The sequence below is a fragment of the Salarias fasciatus genome, chromosome 22, assembly GCF_902148845.1.
Source record: "Salarias fasciatus chromosome 22, fSalaFa1.1, whole genome shotgun sequence".
Classification (NCBI taxonomy): domain Eukaryota; kingdom Metazoa; phylum Chordata; class Actinopteri; order Blenniiformes; family Blenniidae; genus Salarias; species Salarias fasciatus.
In genome coordinates, this window is record NC_043765.1 from 31,416,364 (window position 1) to 31,436,484 (window position 20,121).

At 56.8% G+C, this 20,121-nt stretch overlaps 1 protein-coding gene across 1 annotated transcript in view; it reads right to left on the reverse strand.

Annotated features, from left to right (window-relative positions):
* Positions 1 to 20,121, reverse strand: part of LOC115409611 (protein 4.1-like) — a 51,118-nt gene that overhangs the window by 20,083 nt on the left and 10,914 nt on the right. The window contains exons 5-16 of the mRNA XM_030120852.1: positions 11,351 to 11,393; positions 11,197 to 11,272; positions 10,067 to 10,285; positions 9,732 to 9,819; positions 8,233 to 8,385; positions 7,997 to 8,094; positions 7,712 to 7,887; positions 7,327 to 7,577; positions 7,153 to 7,230; positions 5,752 to 5,796; positions 3,543 to 3,605; positions 467 to 637 (exon numbers count right to left, since the gene is read on the reverse strand). Coding sequence (XP_029976712.1) covers positions 467 to 637; positions 3,543 to 3,605; positions 5,752 to 5,796; positions 7,153 to 7,230; positions 7,327 to 7,577; positions 7,712 to 7,887; positions 7,997 to 8,094; positions 8,233 to 8,385; positions 9,732 to 9,819; positions 10,067 to 10,285; positions 11,197 to 11,272; positions 11,351 to 11,393 — 1,461 coding nt within the window. The remainder of the gene's footprint in view (positions 1 to 466; positions 638 to 3,542; positions 3,606 to 5,751; positions 5,797 to 7,152; positions 7,231 to 7,326; positions 7,578 to 7,711; positions 7,888 to 7,996; positions 8,095 to 8,232; positions 8,386 to 9,731; positions 9,820 to 10,066; positions 10,286 to 11,196; positions 11,273 to 11,350; positions 11,394 to 20,121) is intronic.

A 20,121-nucleotide genomic window follows, 5' to 3' on the forward strand; every position in this document is an offset into this window, starting at 1 on the left:
ACCAGCATCAAAGGATTTTAACATTACAATTTAAAAATTGGAAGTAAGAAGAAATACTTGTAACTACTGTAACTTTTTCTCTACATTGTTCATCCGAGTAAAGTGTTTTGAACGTAGATCTTATCTCAGGTGAATTGGATGAAATGGCTGCTCCTGGTGATGCAGTAGAACATCCATTGGTTAAAAAGTAATCAGTACTCTGAGCAGTGTCTGAGAAGAGTAATCTGTACTTTTACTGAAGCAATTTTCTCACACCGGTACTTTTACATGTACTTCAGTACAATTTAAGCGATGGAACTGTAAACGCTTGGTGTCCTGGTGTTGGACGGGTTCAGAATGGCGTCCCTCATGGCGCCTGGCAGACCTCGGCGGGGCGTGAAGCTCAGAAGCTGCCGGCCGAGCGAACCGCCGTGCAGGCCACGAGCTGTGAGCAGGGTCAGTCTGAGCACTCTGCGATCGTCCTTACCGCCGGCTGCAGCTGGCCGTTGATGCTCGCCGTGCGGAACGGCGAGTTGGTGGACAGGCGCTTGTCCCACTCGCTGGGCCGGGGCTCCGGGACCGACTCCATGAAGCTCCTCTTCAGCTCGCTGATGCTGGTGTGGTGACGCATGATCTCCGTCTGGGTTTTATCCAGATCCTTCAACAGAAGCAGAACAGTCAGAGCGGGACGGCGGGGTGGCGGGGCGGCGGGACAGCGGGACAGCGGGACACATCCACAGGTGAAGGACAGGTGAGGGACAGCTGCTGGAGCAGTGAGGCTGAAGGGTTCACGGACCAATGAAACGTCTCAAACACAACGAGACTCGTTCCACGACTATCTTCACCCTCAGATTCAGAACGTTTCAAAAACTGCTGAAGAACTGAACGCAGAAGTTTTAAAGGAGTTCCTCTGTGGTGCTTTCATTAATGTTGGTTTGCAGAAATAAAAATCTTAAAGCAAATCTGAAATGGAAGCTTCTGGTGGTTCCTCCACTCTTCCACTGTGCCGAGATTCACTTCTGCTGCAGAGCGCAGAAGTTTTCATCTGTTTCATCCAGAACCGAAGGCAGCACAGCTCCAACCCGAGACAGGACAGAGACAGGACAGTCAGGACAGTCAGGACAGTCAGGACGGAGACAGGAAGGAGACAGGACAGAGACAGGACAGTCAGGATGGTCAGGACGGAGACAAGATGGTCTGGATGGCGTCAGGACGGAAACAGGACGGTCAGAACGGATTCTGGACAAAGTCAGGGTGGCGTCAGGATGGAGTCAGGACAGTCAGGACGGTGTCAGGACAGTCAGGACGGTCAGGACGGTCAGGACGGTCAGGACGGTCAGGACGGAGACAGGATGGAGACAGGACAGTCAGGACGGTCAGGACGGTCAGGACGGTCAGGACAGTCAGGACGGTCAGGACAGTCAGGACGGAGACAGGACAGAGATAGGACAGTTAGGACAGTCAGGGCGGTCAGGACGGAGACAGGATGGAGACAGGACAGTCAGGACGGTCAGGACGGTCAGGACGGTCAGGACAGTCAGGACGGAGACAGGACAGAGATAGGACAGTTAGGACAGTCAGGGCGGTCAGGACGGAGACAGGATGGAGACAGGACAGTCAGGACGGTCAGGACAGTCAGGGCGGGGACAGGATGGTCTGGACGGCGTCGACGTAAACAGGACAGTCACAACGGAGACAGGAAGGAGACAGGACAGAGACAGGACAGTCAGGATGGTCAGGACGGAGACAGGATGGTCTGGATGGCGTCAGGACGGAAACAGGACAGTCAGGAAAGCATGAGGACGGTCAGGACGGTCAGGACGGCATCAGGACGGTCAGGACAGCGTCAGGACGGAGACAGGACGGTCAGAACGGATTCTGGACAAAGTCAGGGTGGCGTCAGGATGGAGACAGTGCAGAGTCAGGACAGTCAGGACGGAGTCAGGACAGTCAGGACGGTGTCAGGACGGAGACAGTACGGAGTCAGGACAGTCAGGACACTGTCCCACAATCTCACTCTGCCTAAATGTCAAAAACTGCAGAAAGTTCCAGAAGAGGGAGAAGCCGAGAACTGGACTTCTTCCATGTCCCTGTGTCCCTCTGTGCTGCGTCCACCTCTACAGAGAACCGAGGTTCTTCGACCTGAGCAGGACCGGGTCCACAGAGTCCCTGAGAGTCTCTGAGTCTCTGAAATACAGTCCAGCCCTAAAGGCTCAGGACAGGACCGTCCTGGGTCCCCCCTGAAACCTCTGCCTCCAGACTGTCCGTGGTCTTCACAGAGGGGAGAACCTTCCAGAACAGAACCAGAACACATGGACCCGGACTGGAACCGCGCTGCTGGAGGTCCAGAGAGACTGGGCTGCTTTCGGTACTGGCTGATCCAGAAATGACCAAACTTCAAGCAGATGAAGAGTGTTTGAAACATGTCAGCCGGCGGACGGAGGAGAAGCTGTGAGGAACGTCAGCGGGAGGACGAGCTGAGGGGACGGACGGATGGAACGAGAGGATGAGGGTTCTGACAGGACCTACGTGGAACCGCAGACATCCGGGCCGTTTCCACCGGGCGTTAAAGCAGGTTCCTGGTGATCCGAGCACATCGAGGCCAGACGCAGTACCGTCTACACCGCTTCGGGTCGGGACCCACTCACCCCTTACCCCTCACCGCTTTGCCAAGAGGTCAAAGGGCGCGGCGAGCAGCTGTGATGTCAGTCGGTCTGTTTTGCTTTGATCCTGGTGATCTAAGAACAGCTACTGGACTTTTGGACGGTTCCAAATGTTCCACATGGTGAAGTCGAGGTGTTACACGCCGCTGGTAAACTTTGACGTTACCTATTTCCTGGCTCCGCCGCTCCTGTTCCCACTATCAAACCTTTTCCATCGTATGCGTGACGGACCGCCTCGGGAAGCGGCCCAGACCACCTGGGCGAAGTGAAGGCCCACTGGTCCCTGGTGTTCAGGATTCCTCACTGTGCTCGGATCACCGGAGACTGGCGTTAACAGCAGGGGAAGACGGGGCCCGAGAAGAACTCCTGCAGACGTGCACGGCACTGCAAGAGCTTCAGGGCGTCCTCTCTCTATGGACGCCGTGTGAAGAATTAGTCGCTTCTTCTGTGAAGCTCTGAGGCTTCAAACGGCGCCGTGACGACAGACTGGAGGAGTTCACGGTCACACACACACACACACACACACACACAGGGCGGAGCGTCTCAGAACATACATGACTGGGGAACTGGTTGTTTTGTTGGTGGCTCATGTGTCGTGTGTGTGTGGATGTGTGTGACCTGCAGATCAGACAATTCATGCTGCAAACACTGATGTTGAAAAAGTTCCCCAATCATGTATGGCTCCTCACATGAATGTCTGTCATGAGAGTTCATGAAAAAAAAAACAAATGAAATCTACTTGCATGAGAATCAGAGAGGAAAAGGGTGCATGCAAACCCTTTAGGGCTGAGCTAAAACCAAGCAGAGAACAGAGAGAAAGACACCGATGTGCACTGAGAGCCGAACGGAATGTTCATGCAGGCAGAAAATATGATGCAAACAAGCTCAACAGATACAAACCTCCAACATTAAATTGCTATGTCTGATATAAATAGTTTCACCCTCAAGTTTCTTAGCTCTCTTCTGTGGAAAGTGAGGAGAAGGGAAGAGCTGAGTGTGAAAAAGCAGAGTTGATTCAGACATTTCAGAGAAGATGAAACTGATCAGACAGCGGGGAGAGGCGCTGGCAGAAACAAGGCGGTGACAGTCGTTTCCTTCACGTCTCCGAGGTGAAGCGTCGGACACACCCGGAGGACGTCACACCCAGGCCTGCACGCAGCAGACACACCGACGGGGGACAGGTCAACCCACTGCACGCCTTCATCAAAACAGCTCAGAGGAATCCAGTTTGAGGAAGACGAGGAGACGAGCTCAAAGGAAGGTCTGCAGGCTGTGAGCTTGTGGACTGATAAGCATCCAGCAGCTCCGCAGAGTGACACAGCTTGGCGCACTGACCTGGGACATGTGGCCTTTTGAAAACAAACAACAATAAATGTTGTTTCTGTCTAAAGTTCGTGTCGTCAGATTTGTGACTACGAAGGTCAGACTTCAAACAGTTGCAGTGTGTTGGTGCTGCAGTGTGTTCCAGTGTGTTCCAGTGTGTTCCAGTGTGTTCCAGTGTGTTCCAGTGTGTTCCAGTGTGCTGCAGTGTGTTCCAGTGTGTTCCAGTGTGTTGGTGCTGCAGTGTGTTGCAGTGTGTTGACCTGGACCCCTTGACTTGACGCCACATGCAAGGCTGCATCAGCAGATGAGTGAGGGTCAGTCTGGGTCAGTCCGGGTCGGTCTGGGTCAGTCTGGGTCAGTCTGGGTCAGTCTGGGTCAGTCTGGGTCAGTCCGGGTCAGTCTGGGTCAGTCTGGGTCAGTCTGGGTCAGTCTGGATCAGTCTGGATCAGTCTGGATCAGTCTGAGTCAGTCTGGGTCAGTCTGGATCGGTCTGGGTCAGTCTGAGTCAGTCTGGGTCAGTCTGGATCGGTCTGGGTCAGTCTGGATCGGTCTGGATCAGTCTGAGTCAGTCTGGGTCAGTCTGGATCGGTCTGGGTCAGTCTGGATCGGTCTGGGTCAGTCTGGGCCAGTCCGGGTCGGTCTGGGTCAGTCTGGGTCAGTCCGGGTCAGTCTGGGTCAGTCTGGGTCAGTCTGGGTCAGTCTGGGTCAGTCTGGGTCAGTCTGGGTCAGTCCGGGTCAGTCCGGGTCGGTCTGGATCAGTCTGGGTCAGTTAGTGTGTTAGTCAAGTTTAGACTGATCTCATGAGAATCCCCGTCCTGAAAAGGTCACTTGGTGTCCTAAATGTCAACAGCTGATTCCGTGTGAGAAACCTGAGGAGTCTGATGCTAAAGAAAGCTGTTTAACCATCACTAGTACCGAGACTAGCAGGTTAGGACCAGAACCAGGTCTAACCAGGTCCTCCCTCTTTTCATTATTCATCACTTCAAAATTAACTTTATCACATTTATTTGACCCTGAGCAACAGAACACCGCAGGCATCGTTTCAAGACAGCACTCCGTTAGTTAGTTAGTTAGTTAGTTAGTTAGTTAGTTAGTTAGTTAGTTGTGTGATCCTAGGAATGGCAGCACTGGCCTTTGAGCAGGACTGCTAGCTGTGGTGAGATTGGTTTTATCAGTGTTAGTAAGTAGTACTGGTAGTACTGGTCATGGTAATGTTAGTGACGTTAGTAATATAAGGAGTAGCAGCGGAATAAATGAGAGTATTCATGTTATTTATTACTATTATTGTCATTACTATTATCACCAGCAGGCGGATGAGCTGTGTCCACCAGGAGGAGCACCAGTGTCAGTAGAGACACTATTATTGCTATTATAGCAAAACTGGTCATTACTAGCTCTGGAATTAGCATTAGAATGAGACTTAGCAAGAGTGGAATAAGTAATTATGCATTTTGGCCGCAGCATTAGCAGCAGAATGAGTCTTAGCATTAGCAGAAGAGGTGTTTGGGATGTCCCAGCAGTATTAGCATTAGCGTCAGACTAATATTAGCATGAGCAGAGGAGGTGTGTTTATGTGTTTTAGCAGCAGGATGAGTCTTAGCGTTAGCAGAGCCGGTGTTTTTGTGCGTCTGAGCAGTGACAGGCTGAATCGAAGCGTGCACGGCGCAGTGGCGGCTGACAGGACACGTGCACGGTGAGAGATGAGGGCGGAGCGGTGAAACATGGCGCGCCGGCCGAGAAGCTGAGGAGGCGTGCAGGATGCGAGGCGGCGCCGACGCAGGCTAACCTTCCTCACTCGAACCACGTCGGCCTTTCTGTCCGGCAGAGCGTGCTGCTCCGGTCACAGGAAACACAGGGTCAGGGGTCAGGGGTCAGGGGTCAGAGACAGGCTAACGGCTCACACGGGAAGGAACCTCCAGAGGAGGAACCTCCACCTTCTGCGGCTGACGGTTCTCCACTCAGAACCAGGGCTGGGCGATCCACATTTAAATCCGCATTTTAAATTCCATGTAGTCTGTTCGCTCCATCAAACATGGCAGAAATGAGTCTCACCAAGACTAAAGCGGTACGAAGCCTTTCAAAATAAAATGAAAAACACTATCAGTGCAGATTAATGGGAACGTCGATGCTCGCTTTTCTTTCCTCCTGCTTTGTGAAAAGGGTCGGGGTGGTCAGCTCTGGGCTGCAGCATCGTTTCTCCTCTGTAACAAGCCTCGGTCACGGCCGACGGCCGCGCTCGGGAAAGCTGCTGCATGTGAAAAAGATGTCTCACAGGACGATTGGTAAGGTCCATAAATACGAAAAGAAGCAGCTCATCAGTTCATGAGAGGAGAGTGGAGGAGTAAATACATCTGTGTGAGCCATGACACGCACTACTGTGTTAAATAAGTTCATGCTTCCTCTACTGCTTTCTTCTTGTTTGTTTTTTGGTAGCAAAGCCACAGAGCCTGAGTTAACGGTCTCCCTCTGTTTCCCTGGGAAAGGATGGAGTGTGGGGTGCTAAATGTTCAAGCAATTAATTGATAAGAATATATAATTATGTTATGTTAATTGAAATTAATAAAAAGATGCGAGTCTCAAAGTCGTATTTACTGTAAAAAAACAAAACAAAAACATATATGCTGATAGAAAAACAAAGGCACTAGTGCTGTCAGTTTAAATCACAATTCATCACAATTAATCAATGTCAGCTGTCAGCGATTAATCTCTTATAATTGAGATTAATCACAGTTGGCCTAAAGAAAAGAAAAAGAAGATAAAACTCTTTTTCCTGTCGTTGTTTTCCCTCCCTGTGCATTTCAGGTGAATTATGAGGATTAGATTCTTCACTTAAAGCCTGATTAGAAGTTCACACATGATGCCATTAATCGTGATTAATGAGATTAAAAGTGGCAGCACTAAATAAAGCTGTCTCTGCCGTCCTGTACTCACTGATCCAGGGAGTGATCCACCCCGGACTGGAAACCACTGCACCGCCCTATTCCACGTTCTCCACGTTCTCCACGTTCTCCACGCTGCTACACTAACATCTACTCTGCTTTGGTGCTGAGTTACTGAAAGGCTGAGCTGATCTCTGGTCTCTCGGCGTTGCGGTGGTTTTTATCGCCCAGCCCGGTTCAGAAAGCCGCGGCCGCTTCCCGCCTTCACGTGCGCGGCGAGCATGCACGAGGCGGGCGGGCGCACAGACCTGGCTCTTCCTGTCCCTCTCCCCGTTGGCGACGGGTCCGGAGGGCGAGTGGCGCCGCTCTCTCCTCGACGCCGCCGTCTGCGGCACACACACACTCAAGACAGGCTCTGCGGCCAGACCGGAGGGGGCGGGGCCGGGGAGGGGGGCGGGGCCGGGGAGGGGGGCGGGGCCTACCTTCAGGTCCGGGCTCGGCTCCGCCTTGGCGCCGTGGCTCCTGGAGGCCGGGGACGCCGGCTGGCCCTCGGCCTTGGGCTCGGCCTTCCTGTGGGCCGGGCGGCGGCCCCGGGGGGCGGGGCCGTCGCGGCGGTCGGGGCGGTGCAGGCCGGCGAGCAGCGGCGAGGGCGTGGCCTCCCCGGGGGACACCGGGGACATGATGGGGGCGCTGACCGGACGGCTGGACCGGTTGTCGGGGGTCAACGCCATGGCTGAGGGCGAAAGAGAGACGGTTAACCACGGAGGACGTCCTCAGAACCCCACGGAACCAGAACCAGAACCAGAACCCGTGTGTGTGTGTGTGTGTGTGTGTGTGTGTGTGTGTGTGTGTGTGGGGGGGGGGCACCTCCATCCAGGCTGCGGGAGTTCCTCTTGCTGGACGACCTCTGGAACAGCGGCGCCGGCCGGTCGATCAGGGAGCTGGCCTGCCGGGTCTGGGCCTGGGTCCGGCCGCTGTACCGGAACTTCGAACCCAGAGCCAGGAACTTCCTGGGAGTGGTGGCCATCTCAGTGGAGGTCAGCCTGGACACACACACACACTCAGAGTCCGGATCTCACACACACTCAGAGTCCGGATCTCACACACACTCAGAGTCCGGATCTCACACCCGTCCCCCTGTTCTGGACCCACCTGAAGAAGGTGTGATGTTCCACACACACTTTCCACAACTTCTTGGCTGCCTTGTAATTTGGAAGTTTGAACCCGATGGCACTTTCATACTGCTCCACCTGCAGACACAGAGGAGAACCTGACGGAGAACCTGACGGAGAACCTGACGGAGAACCTGACGGAGAACCTGATGGAGAACCTGACGGAGAACCTGACGGAGAACCGGGGACCTGAGCGGAGAACGTTCGGTGCCGTACCTCGGACGGGCGGATCTTGATGAAGAAGCTGCTGCGCTTGTAGGACACCTTGAGCACTTTGGGCCAGGGGAAGCGGTTGATCCTCAGCTTGTCCTTGTAGACCATCAGGCCACTGGAGCAGACTCCCAGCATGATGTCCACACCGTCCAGGTCCTGGCGGGACAGGCACAGCAGGGGGACAGGCTGCAGAACGTTCTGGACCCAAAGCTAGAACATCACCACACCTCCAAAGTTCTCACAACTCAACGCCTCCAAAGAGGCTTTTATTGTGAAAGGACTGGTGAAGGGGTTCACGTTTTCCTGAAAACAAACGTCTTCAGTTCTTCTCAGAGTCGTCATTCCGATCAGAGCAGCTTCTGTTCTGTCTGATGAATATCTGAGGGATTTCATGGTTGAGAACCCCGATCACTAGCACAGGAAGGGGGGTGCTGCCGGGGCTGCAGCCCCCCCTGGTGGCAGCTGCAAGCTGTAGCACCTTACATTAGCATCGACTGTAAACTTAATTTGAAAAAATTTAGAAATATGTATATAAAAACATAGAAAGTATGTGTGGAATGGAATTATACAGAGCTGTGGGGAAATGTGGAAAAATCTATTTTTAAAGAAATGAAATTTAATTGTGTGTTGAGGAGACTCCTCCCTCACCTGCTTCTTCGCAATTAAACAACAACGATGGCAGACAAAAGCAGAAGAGAATATTGCATTTTTTCCACAGAGAATGTTCCCGAGGATGGCAAAGGTAAAAACTACAACATTGTGGCGGCTGAAACTGAAGTCGCCTCAGCTAGAAGCTTAGTCGAACCCGTCTCCTCAGAAGACAACAGCGGGAGCTGCCGGCATTCAAAGTTTTTGGCCATGGTCTTTGCCGTGGCAATTCAGCTTTTCTGTCTGCCGTTTACCGCTGGCTGTTCCATATGTTCTGAGTTTTGGAGAAAAGACCCACCTGACTATTCTTAGGCACATTCAGCACCGAGGACAGCGCTTAAACTGGCAGTGATTGACTGCTGGAAAGTGTTTTTGTTCTCTGTTCTTGTCATATGGTGAATTGCTGCCGACCTCCTTATGGAGGAAAAATGTAATAAAATGTGACTTTGTCAGAACTTTTTATTTATGTGCATCATATGGCTTCCAGCCAGCAGCCTGAGTGGCGTCACGCCTTCATTCATTCAGCTGCCAGGCCCCCCGACTTTAAACACCTTCCCAGAGCCTGACCCTGACCCTGAGACTCTCCTCTGACCGGAGATACTGAGTGTTCCAGTGAGGCTGTACCACGGGCCGCTGCCCACAAGGGGGCAGCAGAGCCTTCAGGAAGGTTCTCCTGCTCTGGTTCTTTAAATCCCTGCTCTGATTCCAACAGATTGACCTGATTTCTGATGAGGAGTCCTGAGAACTCTCCTCACGTGTGTGTGCGTGTGTGTGTGCGTGTGTGTGTGTGTGTGTGTGTGTGTGTGTGTGTGTGTGTGTGTGTGTGTGTGTGTGTGTGGTGGCGGGGGGCTCACCTTGGCCTGGTGGAGGTCCACTCCGTACATGGACAGCTTCTTGGCGTTCTCCAGGAACATGAGGTCGGCCTGGGCTGGAGGCATGGACCTGTCAGCAGGGGGACAGAGACAGAGACCGCCGGCGTCCGTCCTCAGATGAATCCGGTTCAGGATGAAGTGAAGCTTGTTTCTCATGAAGCACAGAAACATTCAGTCCACACAGTTCTCACACCATCAGACAGTCCAGACACAGAACTGGTTTCACTCCGTCCTCATGGACTGAACAGTCTGGACATTCTGGATTTGATCTCCATGCTGTCTTTCTGGGAGAGTTTGCATGTTGTCCCTTGGCTGACCTGTATGTGCGGTGCAGCTCCATCATCTTGTCCTCCAGCTCCTTGGTTTGGCCCTGAGCCATCTTCATGTCCTTGGCGTAGTCGCCGCCGTGCACTTCAGGGTCGTATTCCCCGAGCTCCGACTGCAAGGCGTAGGACCCCAGCAGGGCCAGGGTCACGAAGGAGCAGGGGAGACGGCCCTGCAGGATGTCCTTCCTCAGCTGCAGACACAGGTAGTACCTGGAACACACAGCGGAACACTGTGAGGACAGAACGGTCCGGAGCTGCAGGACCTCGGGACTCCAGCAGGGCTCCGGGTCTCCAGACTCCCTGGACTGATGGACGGACGGTCACTCAAACATCCAGCCTCATCAGAGTCTCCAAACTCCAGGAGGACTGTCTCCACGTCTCTGTCCAGGTCTGTCCCCAGGTCTGTCTCCAGGTCTCTGTCCAGGTCTGCCTCCAGGTGGGTCTCCAGGTGTCGGTCCAGATCTGTCCCCAGGTCTCTGTCCAGGTCTGTCTTCAGGTTTCTTTCAAGGTGTATCTCCAGATCTGTCTCCAGGTCTGTCTCTGGGTCTCTGTCCAGGTCTGTGTCCAGGTGTCTGTCAAGGTCTGTCTCCAGATCTCTCACCAGGTCTCTGTCCAGTTGTGTCTCCAGGTCTCTGTCCAGATGTGTGTTCAGGTGTGTGTCCAGATCTTTCTCCAGGTCTGTCTCCATGTGTATGTCCAAGTGTGTGTCCAGGTGTGTGTCCAGGTGTGTCTCATCCTTGGCTCTACAGCTCCTCTATAGCGGCTCCATATGTCAATGAACTGCAGACCCTCTGAAAGACTCTTGTCTCCAAGTCAAAAGTATAAATGTTCTATTTTAATATAGCAGATCCAGTAAAGTCAGCTGAGACATGCTGAGTGTGTAAAGTCTTCTGGTAAGGGACCAGGACTAAACCCAAATGAAGGAAACGGGACAGACTGGCTGCTGCTGACCTGGAGCTCCGAGCTGAGGCCTAAAACTAAACCTGACAGAACCTTTAGGTGGAACACGGTGATGGCTTTAGACCTCAGGTCAAAATGATCCAGTGGCTGAACAGCGTTATCTGAAGCTCGTCTGTCCACTGAAACACTGAAGACAGAAGAGGAGGACAGGAGGTCAGGACCTGGTGATGTCCTCGGACAGCTGCGCCGGGTCCGGAGGGTAGAACTTCACATTGAAGGTGAAGTTGTAGGTGGAGCCTTGAAGACAAGAAGAGAGGAAGAGATGAGCACAGAGAAGAGAGGAGGAGAGGAGGATGAGAGCGAACAGACACCCACCCTGAACCTGTCTGCGGATCTCCTTGGTCAGGTCCATCCAGGTCTGGACATCGAGAACACATGAGGACAAACAGGACACGGTCAGGGACTGAGACGATTGTCTTTTTCAAAGAACCCAGATTGTTCGCTGAATCAGGAAAGTGGTGAAAGTTTCTCAGCCGGTTTCCCTCAACTAAGAGACCACCACTCCCTAAGAGACCACCACTCCCTCAGAGACCACCACTCCCCTCAGAGACCACCGCTCCCTCAGAGACCACCACTCCCTCACAGACCACCGCTCCCTCAGAGACCACGACTCCCTCACAGACCACCACTCCCCTAAGAGACCACCAGTCGATCAGAGACCACCACTCCCCTCAGAGACCAACTCTCCCTCAGAGACCACCGCTCCCTCAGAGACCACCAGTCCATCAGAGACCACCACTCTCCTCAGAGACCACCACTCCCCTCAGAGACCATCAATCCCCTCAGCGACCACGACTCCCCTCAGAAACCACTGCTCCCTCAGAGACCACCACTCCCTCAGAGACCACCACTCCCCGACCGCTCCCTCAGAGACCACCGCTCCCTCAGAGACCACCACTCCCCTCAGAGATCACCACTCCCTCACAGACCACTGCTCCCCTCAGAGACCACCACTCCCTCACAGACCAACACTCCCTCAGAGACCACCACTCCCCTCAGAGACCACCGCTCCCTCAGAGACCACCGCTCCCTCAGAGACCACCGCTCCCTCAGAGACCACCACTCCCTCAGAGACCACCACTCCCCTCAGAGACCACCACTCCCTCAGAGACCACCACTCCCTCACAGACCACCGCTCCCTCAGAGACCACGACTCCCTCACAGACCACCCCACCACTCCCCTAAGAGACCACCAGTCGATCAGAGACCACCACTCCCCTCAGAGACCAACTCTCCCTCAGAGACCACCGCTCCCTCAGAGACCACCAGTCCATCAGAGACCACCACTCTCCTCAGAGACCACCACTCCCCTCAGAGACCACCACTCCCCTCAGAGACCAACTCTCCCTCAGAGACCACCGCTCCCTCAGAGACCACCAGTCCATCAGAGACCACCACTCCCCTAAGAGACCACCACTCCCTCAGCGACCACGACTCCCCTCAGAAACCACTGCTCCCTCAGAGACCACCACTCCCTCAGAGACCACCACTCCCCGACCGCTCCCTCAGAGACCACCGCTCCCTCAGAGACCACCACTCTCCTCAGAGACCACCACTCCCTCAGAGACCACCGCTCCCTCACAGACCACCGCTTCCCTCAGAGACCACCGCTCCCTCACAGACCACCGCTCCCTCAGAGACCACCACTCCCTCACAGACCAACACTCCCTCAGAGACCACCACTCCCCTCAGAGACCACCGCTCCCTCAGAGGCCACCGCTCCCCTCACAGACCACCACTCCCCTCAGAGACCACCACTCCCTCAGAGACCACCACTCCCCTCAGAGACCACCACTCCCTCAGAGACCACCACTCCCTCACAGACCACCATTCCCTCAGAGACCACCACTCCCCTCAGAGACCACCGCTCCCTCAGAGACCACCACTCCCCTCACAGACCACCACTCCCCTCAGAGACCACCACTCCCTCAGAGACCACCACTCCCCTGAGAGACCACCACTCCCTCAGAGACCACCGCTCCCTCACAGACCACCGCTCTGTCAGAGACCACCACTCCCTCAGAGACCACCACTCCCCCACCGCTCCCTCAGAGACCACCACTCCCTCACAGACCACCGCTCCCTCAGAGACCACGACTCCCTCACAGACCACCACTCCCCTAAGAGACCACCAGTCGATCAGAGACCACCACTCCCCTCAGAGACCAACTCTCCCTCAGAGACCAAAGCTCCCTCAGAGACCACCAGTCCATCAGAGACCACCACTCTCCTCAGAGACCACCACTCCCCTCAGAGACCACCACTCCCCTCAGAGACCAACTCTCCCTCAGAGACCACCGCTCCCTCAGAGACCACCAGTCCATCAGAGACCACCACTCTCCTCAGAGACCACCACTCCCTCAGAGACCACCGCTCCCTCACAGACCACCGCTTCCCTCAGAGACCACCGCTCCCTCACAGACCACCGCTCCCTAAGAGACCACCACTCCCTCAGAGACCACCACTCCCCTCAGAGACCACCGCTCCCTCAGAGACCACCACTCCCTCACAGACCACCACTCCCCTAAGAGACCACCAGTCGATCAGAGACCACCACTCCCCTCAGAGACCAACTCTCACTCAGACACCACCGCTCCCTCAGAGACCACCAGTCCATCAGAGACCACCACTCTCCTCAGAGACCACCACTCCCCTCAGAGACCACCACTCCCCTCAGAGACCACCACTCCCTCAGAGACCACCACTCCCCTAAGAGACCACCACTCCCTCAGCGACCACGACTCCCCTCAGAAACCACTGCTCCCTCAGAGACCACCACTCCCTCAGAGACCACCACTCCCCGACCGCTCCCTCAGAGACCACCGCTCCCTCAGAGACCACCACTCCCCTCAGAGATCACCACTCCCTCACAGACCACTGCTCCCCTCAGAGACCACCACTCCCTCACAGACCAACACTCCCTCAGAGACCACCACTCCCCTCAGAGACCACCGCTCCCTCAGAGGCCACCGCTCCCCTCACAGACCACCACTCCCCTCAGAGACCACCACTCCCTCAGAGACCACCACTCCCCTCAGAGACCACCACTCCCTCAGAGACCACCACTCCCTCACAGACCACCATTCCCTCAGAGACCACCACTCCCCTCAGAGACCACCGCTCCCTCAGAGACCACCACTCCCCTCACAGACCACCACTCCCCTCAGAGACCACCACTCCCTCAGAGACCACCACTCCCCTGAGAGACCACCACTCCCTCAGAGACCACCGCTCCCTCACAGACCACCGCTCTGTCAGAGACCACCACTCCCTCAGAGACCACCACTCCCCCACCGCTCCCTCAGAGACCACCGCTCCCTCAGAGACCACCACTCCCTCACAGACCACCACTCCCCTAAGAGACCACCAGTCCATCAGAGACCACCACTCCCCTCAGAGACCACCGCTCCCTCAGAGACCACCGCTTCCTCAGACACCACCAGTCCATCAGAGACCACCACTCCCCTCAGAGACCACCACTCCCTCAGCGACCACGACTCCCCTCAGAAACCACCGCTCCCTCAGAGACCACCACTCCCCTCACAGACCACCACTCCCCTCAGAGACCACCACTCCCTCAGAGACCACCACTCCCCTGAGAGACCACCACTCCCTCAGAGACCACCGCTCCCTCACAGACCACCGCTCTGTCAGAGACCACCACTCCCTCAGAGACCACCACTCCCCCACCGCTCCCTCAGAGACCACCACTCCCTCACAGACCACCGCTCCCTCAGAGACCACGACTCCCTCACAGACCACCACTCCCCTAAGAGACCACCAGTCGATCAGAGACCACCACTCCCCTCAGAGACCAACTCTCCCTCAGAGACCAAAGCTCCCTCAGAGACCACCAGTCCATCAGAGACCACCACTCTCCTCAGAGACCACCACTCCCCTCAGAGACCACCACTCCCCTCAGAGACCAACTCTCCCTCAGAGACCACCGCTCCCTCAGAGACCACCAGTCCATCAGAGACCACCACTCTCCTCAGAGACCACCACTCCCTCAGAGACCACCGCTCCCTCACAGACCACCGCTTCCCTCAGAGACCACCGCTCCCTCACAGACCACCGCTCCCTAAGAGACCACCACTCCCTCAGAGACCACCACTCCCCTCAGAGACCACCGCTCCCTCAGAGACCACCACTCCCTCACAGACCACCACTCCCCTAAGAGACCACCAGTCGATCAGAGACCACCACTCCCCTCAGAGACCAACTCTCCCTCAGACACCACCGCTCCCTCAGAGACCACCAGTCCATCAGAGACCACCACTCTCCTCAGAGACCACCACTCCCCTCAGAGACCACCACTCCCCTCAGAGACCACCACTCCCTCAGAGACCACCACTCCCCTAAGAGACCACCACTCCCTCAGCGACCACGACTCCCCTCAGAAACCACTGCTCCCTCAGAGACCACCACTCCCTCAGAGACCACCACTCCCCGACCGCTCCCTCAGAGACCACCGCTCCCTCAGAGACCACCACTCCCCTCAGAGATCACCACTCCCTCACAGACCACTGCTCCCCTCAGAGACCACCACTCCCTCACAGACCAACACTCCCTCAGAGACCACCACTCCCCTCAGAGACCACCGCTCCCTCAGAGGCCACCGCTCCCCTCACAGACCACCACTCCCCTCAGAGACCACCACTCCCTCAGAGACCACCACTCCCCTCAGAGACCACCACTCCCTCAGAGACCACCACTCCCTCACAGACCACCATTCCCTCAGAGACCACCACTCCCCTCAGAGACCACCGCTCCCTCAGAGACCACCACTCCCCTCACAGACCACCACTCCCCTCAGAGACCACCACTCCCTCAGAGACCACCACTCCCCTGAGAGACCACCACTCCCTCAGAGACCACCGCTCCCTCACAGACCACCGCTCTGTCAGAGACCACCACTCCCTCAGAGACCACCACTCCCCCACCGCTCCCTCAGAGACCACCGCTCCCTCAGAGACCACCACTCCCTCACAGACCACCACTCCCCTAAGAGACCACCAGTCCATCAGAGACCACCACTCCCCTCAGAGACCACCGCTCCCTCAGAGACCACCGCTTCCTCAGACACCACCAGTCCATCAGAGACCACCACTCCCCTCAGAGACCACCACTCCCTCAGCGACCACGACTCCCCTCAGAAACCACTGCTCCCTCAGAGACCACCACTCCCTCAGAGACCACCACTCCCCGACCGCTCCCTCAGAGACCACTGCTCCCTCAGAGACCACCACTCCCCTCAGAGATGACCACTCCCTCACAGACCACCGCTCCCTCAGAGACCACCGCTCCCTCAGACACCACCAGTCCATCAGAGACCACCACTCCCCTCAGAGACCACCACTCCCTCAGCGACCACGACTCCCCTCAGAAACCACTGCTCCCTCAGAGACCACCACTCCCTCAGAGACCACCACTCCCCGACCGCTCCCTCAGAGACCACTGCTCCCTCAGAGACCACCACTCCCCTCAGAGATCACCACTCCCTCACAGACCACTGCTCCCCTCAGAGACCACCACTCCCTCACAGACTAACACTCTCTCAGAGACCACCACTCCCCTCAGAGACCACTGCTCCCTCAGAGGCCACCGCTCCCCTCACAGACCACCACTCCCCTCAGAGACCACCACTCCCTCAGAGACCACCACTCCCCTCAGAGACCACCACTCCCTCAGAGACCACCACTCCCTCACAGACCACCATTCCCTCAGAGACCACCACTCCCCTCACAGACCACCACTCCCCTCAGAGACCACCACTCCCTCAGAGACCACCACTCCCCTGAGAGACCACCACTCCCTCAGAGACCATCGCTCCCTCACAGACCACCGCTCTGTCAGAGACCACCACTCCCTCAGAGACCACCACTCCCCCACCGCTCCCTCAGAGACCACCGCTCCCTCAGAGACCACCACTCCCTCACAGACCACCACTCCCCTAAGAGACAACCAGTCCATCAGATACCACCGCTCCCTCAGAGACCACCACTCACTCAGCGACCACGACTCCCCTCAGAAACCACTGCTCCCTCAGAGACCACCACTCCCCTCAGAGACCACTGCTCCCTCAGAGACGACCAGTCCCCTCAGACACCACTGCTCCCTCACAGACCACCGCTCCCTCAGAGACCACCACTCCCTCACAGACCACCACTCCCCTAAGAGACCACCAGTCCATCAGAGACCACCACTCCCCTCAAAGACCACCGCTCCCCCAGAGACCATCGCTCCCTCAGAAACCACCAGTCCATCAGAGACCACCACTCCCCTCAGAGACCACCACTCCCTCAGCGACCACGACTCCCCTCAGAAACCACTGCTCCCTCAGAGACCACCACTCCCACACCGCTCCCTCAGAGAGCACCGCTCCCTCAGAGAGCACCACTCCCCTCACAGACCACCACTCCCCTCAGAGACCACCACTCCCTCACAGACCACCACTCCCTCACAGACCACCGCTCCCTCACAGACCACCACTCCCTCACAGACCACCGCTCCCCTCAGAGACCACCGCTCCCCTCAGAGACCACCGCTCCCTCAGAGACCACCACTCCCTCACAGACCACCGCTTCCTAAGAGACAACAACTCCCTCACAGACCACCACTCCCCTAAGAGACCACCGCTCCCTCAGAGACCACCGCTCCCTCAGAGACCACCAGTCCATCAGAGACCACCACTCCCCTCAGAGACCACCACTCCCCTCAGAGACCATCAATCCCCTCAGAGACCACCACTCCCCTCAGAGACCACCGCTCCCTCAGAGACCGCCACTCCCCTAAGAGACCACCACTCCCTCAGCGACCATGACTCCCCTCAGAAACCACTGCTCCCTCAGAGACCACCACTCCCTCAGACACCACCACTCCCTCAGAGACCAACACTTCCCCACCGCTCCCTCAGAGACCACCGCTCCCTCAGAGACCACCAATCCCTCACAGACCACCACTCCCTCAGAGACCACCGCTCCCTCAGAGACCACCGCTCCCCTCACAGACCACCACTCCCCTCAGAGACCACCACTCCCTCAGAGACCACCGCTCCCCTCAGAGACCACCACTCCCCTCAGAGACCACCGCTCCCTCAGAGACCACCACTCCCTCACAGACCACCGCTTCCTAAGAGGCCACCACTCCCTCACAGACCACCACTCCCCTAAGATACCACCGCTCCCTCAGAGACAACCGCTCCCACAGAGATCACCACTCCCCTAAGAGACCACCGCTGCCTCAGAGACCACCACTCCCTCACAGACCACCACTCCCCTAAGAGACCACCAGTCCATCAGAGACCACCACTCCCCTCAGAGACCACCGCTCCCTCAGAGACCACCGCTCTCCTCAGAGACCACCAGTCCATCAGAGACCATCAATCCCCTCAGAGACCATCAATCCCCTCTGAGACCACCACTCCCCTCAGAGACGATCAATCCCCTCTGAGACCACCAGTCCCCTCAGAGACCACCGCTCCCCTAAGAGACCACCACTCCCTCACAGACCACCACTCCCTCAGAGACCACCACTCCCCTCAGAGACCACCGCTCCATCAGAGACCACCGCTCCCCTCACAGACCACCACTCCCCTCAGAGACCACCACTCCCTCAGAGACCACCACTCCCCTCAGAGACCACCGCTCCCTCAGAGACCACCACTCCCCTCACAGACCACCACTCCCCTCAGAGACCACCTCTCCCTCAGAGACCACCACTCCCCTCAGAGACCACCACTCCCCTCAGAGACCACCACTCCATCAGAGACCACCGCTCCCTCACAGACCACCGCTCCGTCAGAGACCACCACTCCCCTCAGAGACCACCACTCCCTCAGAGACCACCACTGCCTCACAGACCACCGCTCCCTCACAGACCACCACTCCCTCACAGACCACCGCTCCCCTCAGAGACCACCGCTCCCCTCAGAGACCACCGCTCCCTCAGAGACCACCACTCCCTCACAGACCACCGCTTCCTAAGAGACAACAACTCCCTCACAGACCACCACTCCCCTAAGAGACCACCAGTCCATCAGAGACCACCACTCCCCTCAGAGACTACCGCTCCCTCAGAGACCACCGCTCCCTCAGAGACCACCAGTCCATCAGAGACCACCACTCCCCTCAGAGACCACCACTCCCCTCAGAGACCATCAATCCCCTCAGAGACCACCACTCCCCTCAGAGACCACCGCTCCCTCAGAGACCGCCACTCCCCTAAGAGACCACCACTCCCTCAGCGACCATGACTCCCCTCAGAATCCACTGCTCCCTCAGAGACCACCACTCCCTCAGAGACCACCACTCCCTCAGAGACCACCACTTCCCCACCGCTCCCTCAGAGACCACGACTCCCCTCAGAAACCACTGCTCCCTCAGAGACCACCACTCCCTCAGAGACCACCGCTCCCTCAGAGACCACCGCTCCCCTCACAGACCACCACTCCCCTCAGAGACCACCACTCCCTCACAGACCACCACTCCCCTCAGAGACCACCACTCCCTCAGAGACCACCACTCCCCTCACAGACCACCACTCCCCTCAGAGACCACCACTCCCTCAGAGACCACCGCTCCCCTCAGAGACCACCACTCCCCTCAGAGACCACCGCTCCCTCAGAGACCACCACTCCCTCACAGACCACCGCTTCCTAAGAGGCCACCACTCCCTCACAGACCACCACTCCCCTAAGAGACCACCGCTCCCTCAGAGACAACCGCTCCCACAGAGATCACCACTCCCCTAAGAGACCACCGCTGCCTCAGAGACCACCACTCCCTCACAGACCACCACTCCCTCAGAGACCACCGCTCCCCTCAGAGACCACCAGTCCATCAGAGACCATCAATCCCCTCAGAGACCATCAATCCCCTCTGAGACCACCACTCCCCTCAGAGACGATCAATCCCCTCTGAGACCACCACTCCCCTCAGAGACCACCGCTCCCCTAAGAGACCACCACTCCCTCACAGACCACCACTCCCTCAGAGACCACCACTCCCCTCAGAGACCACCGCTCCCTCAGAGACCACCGCTCCCCTCACAGACCACCACTCCCCTCAGAGACCACCACTCCCTCA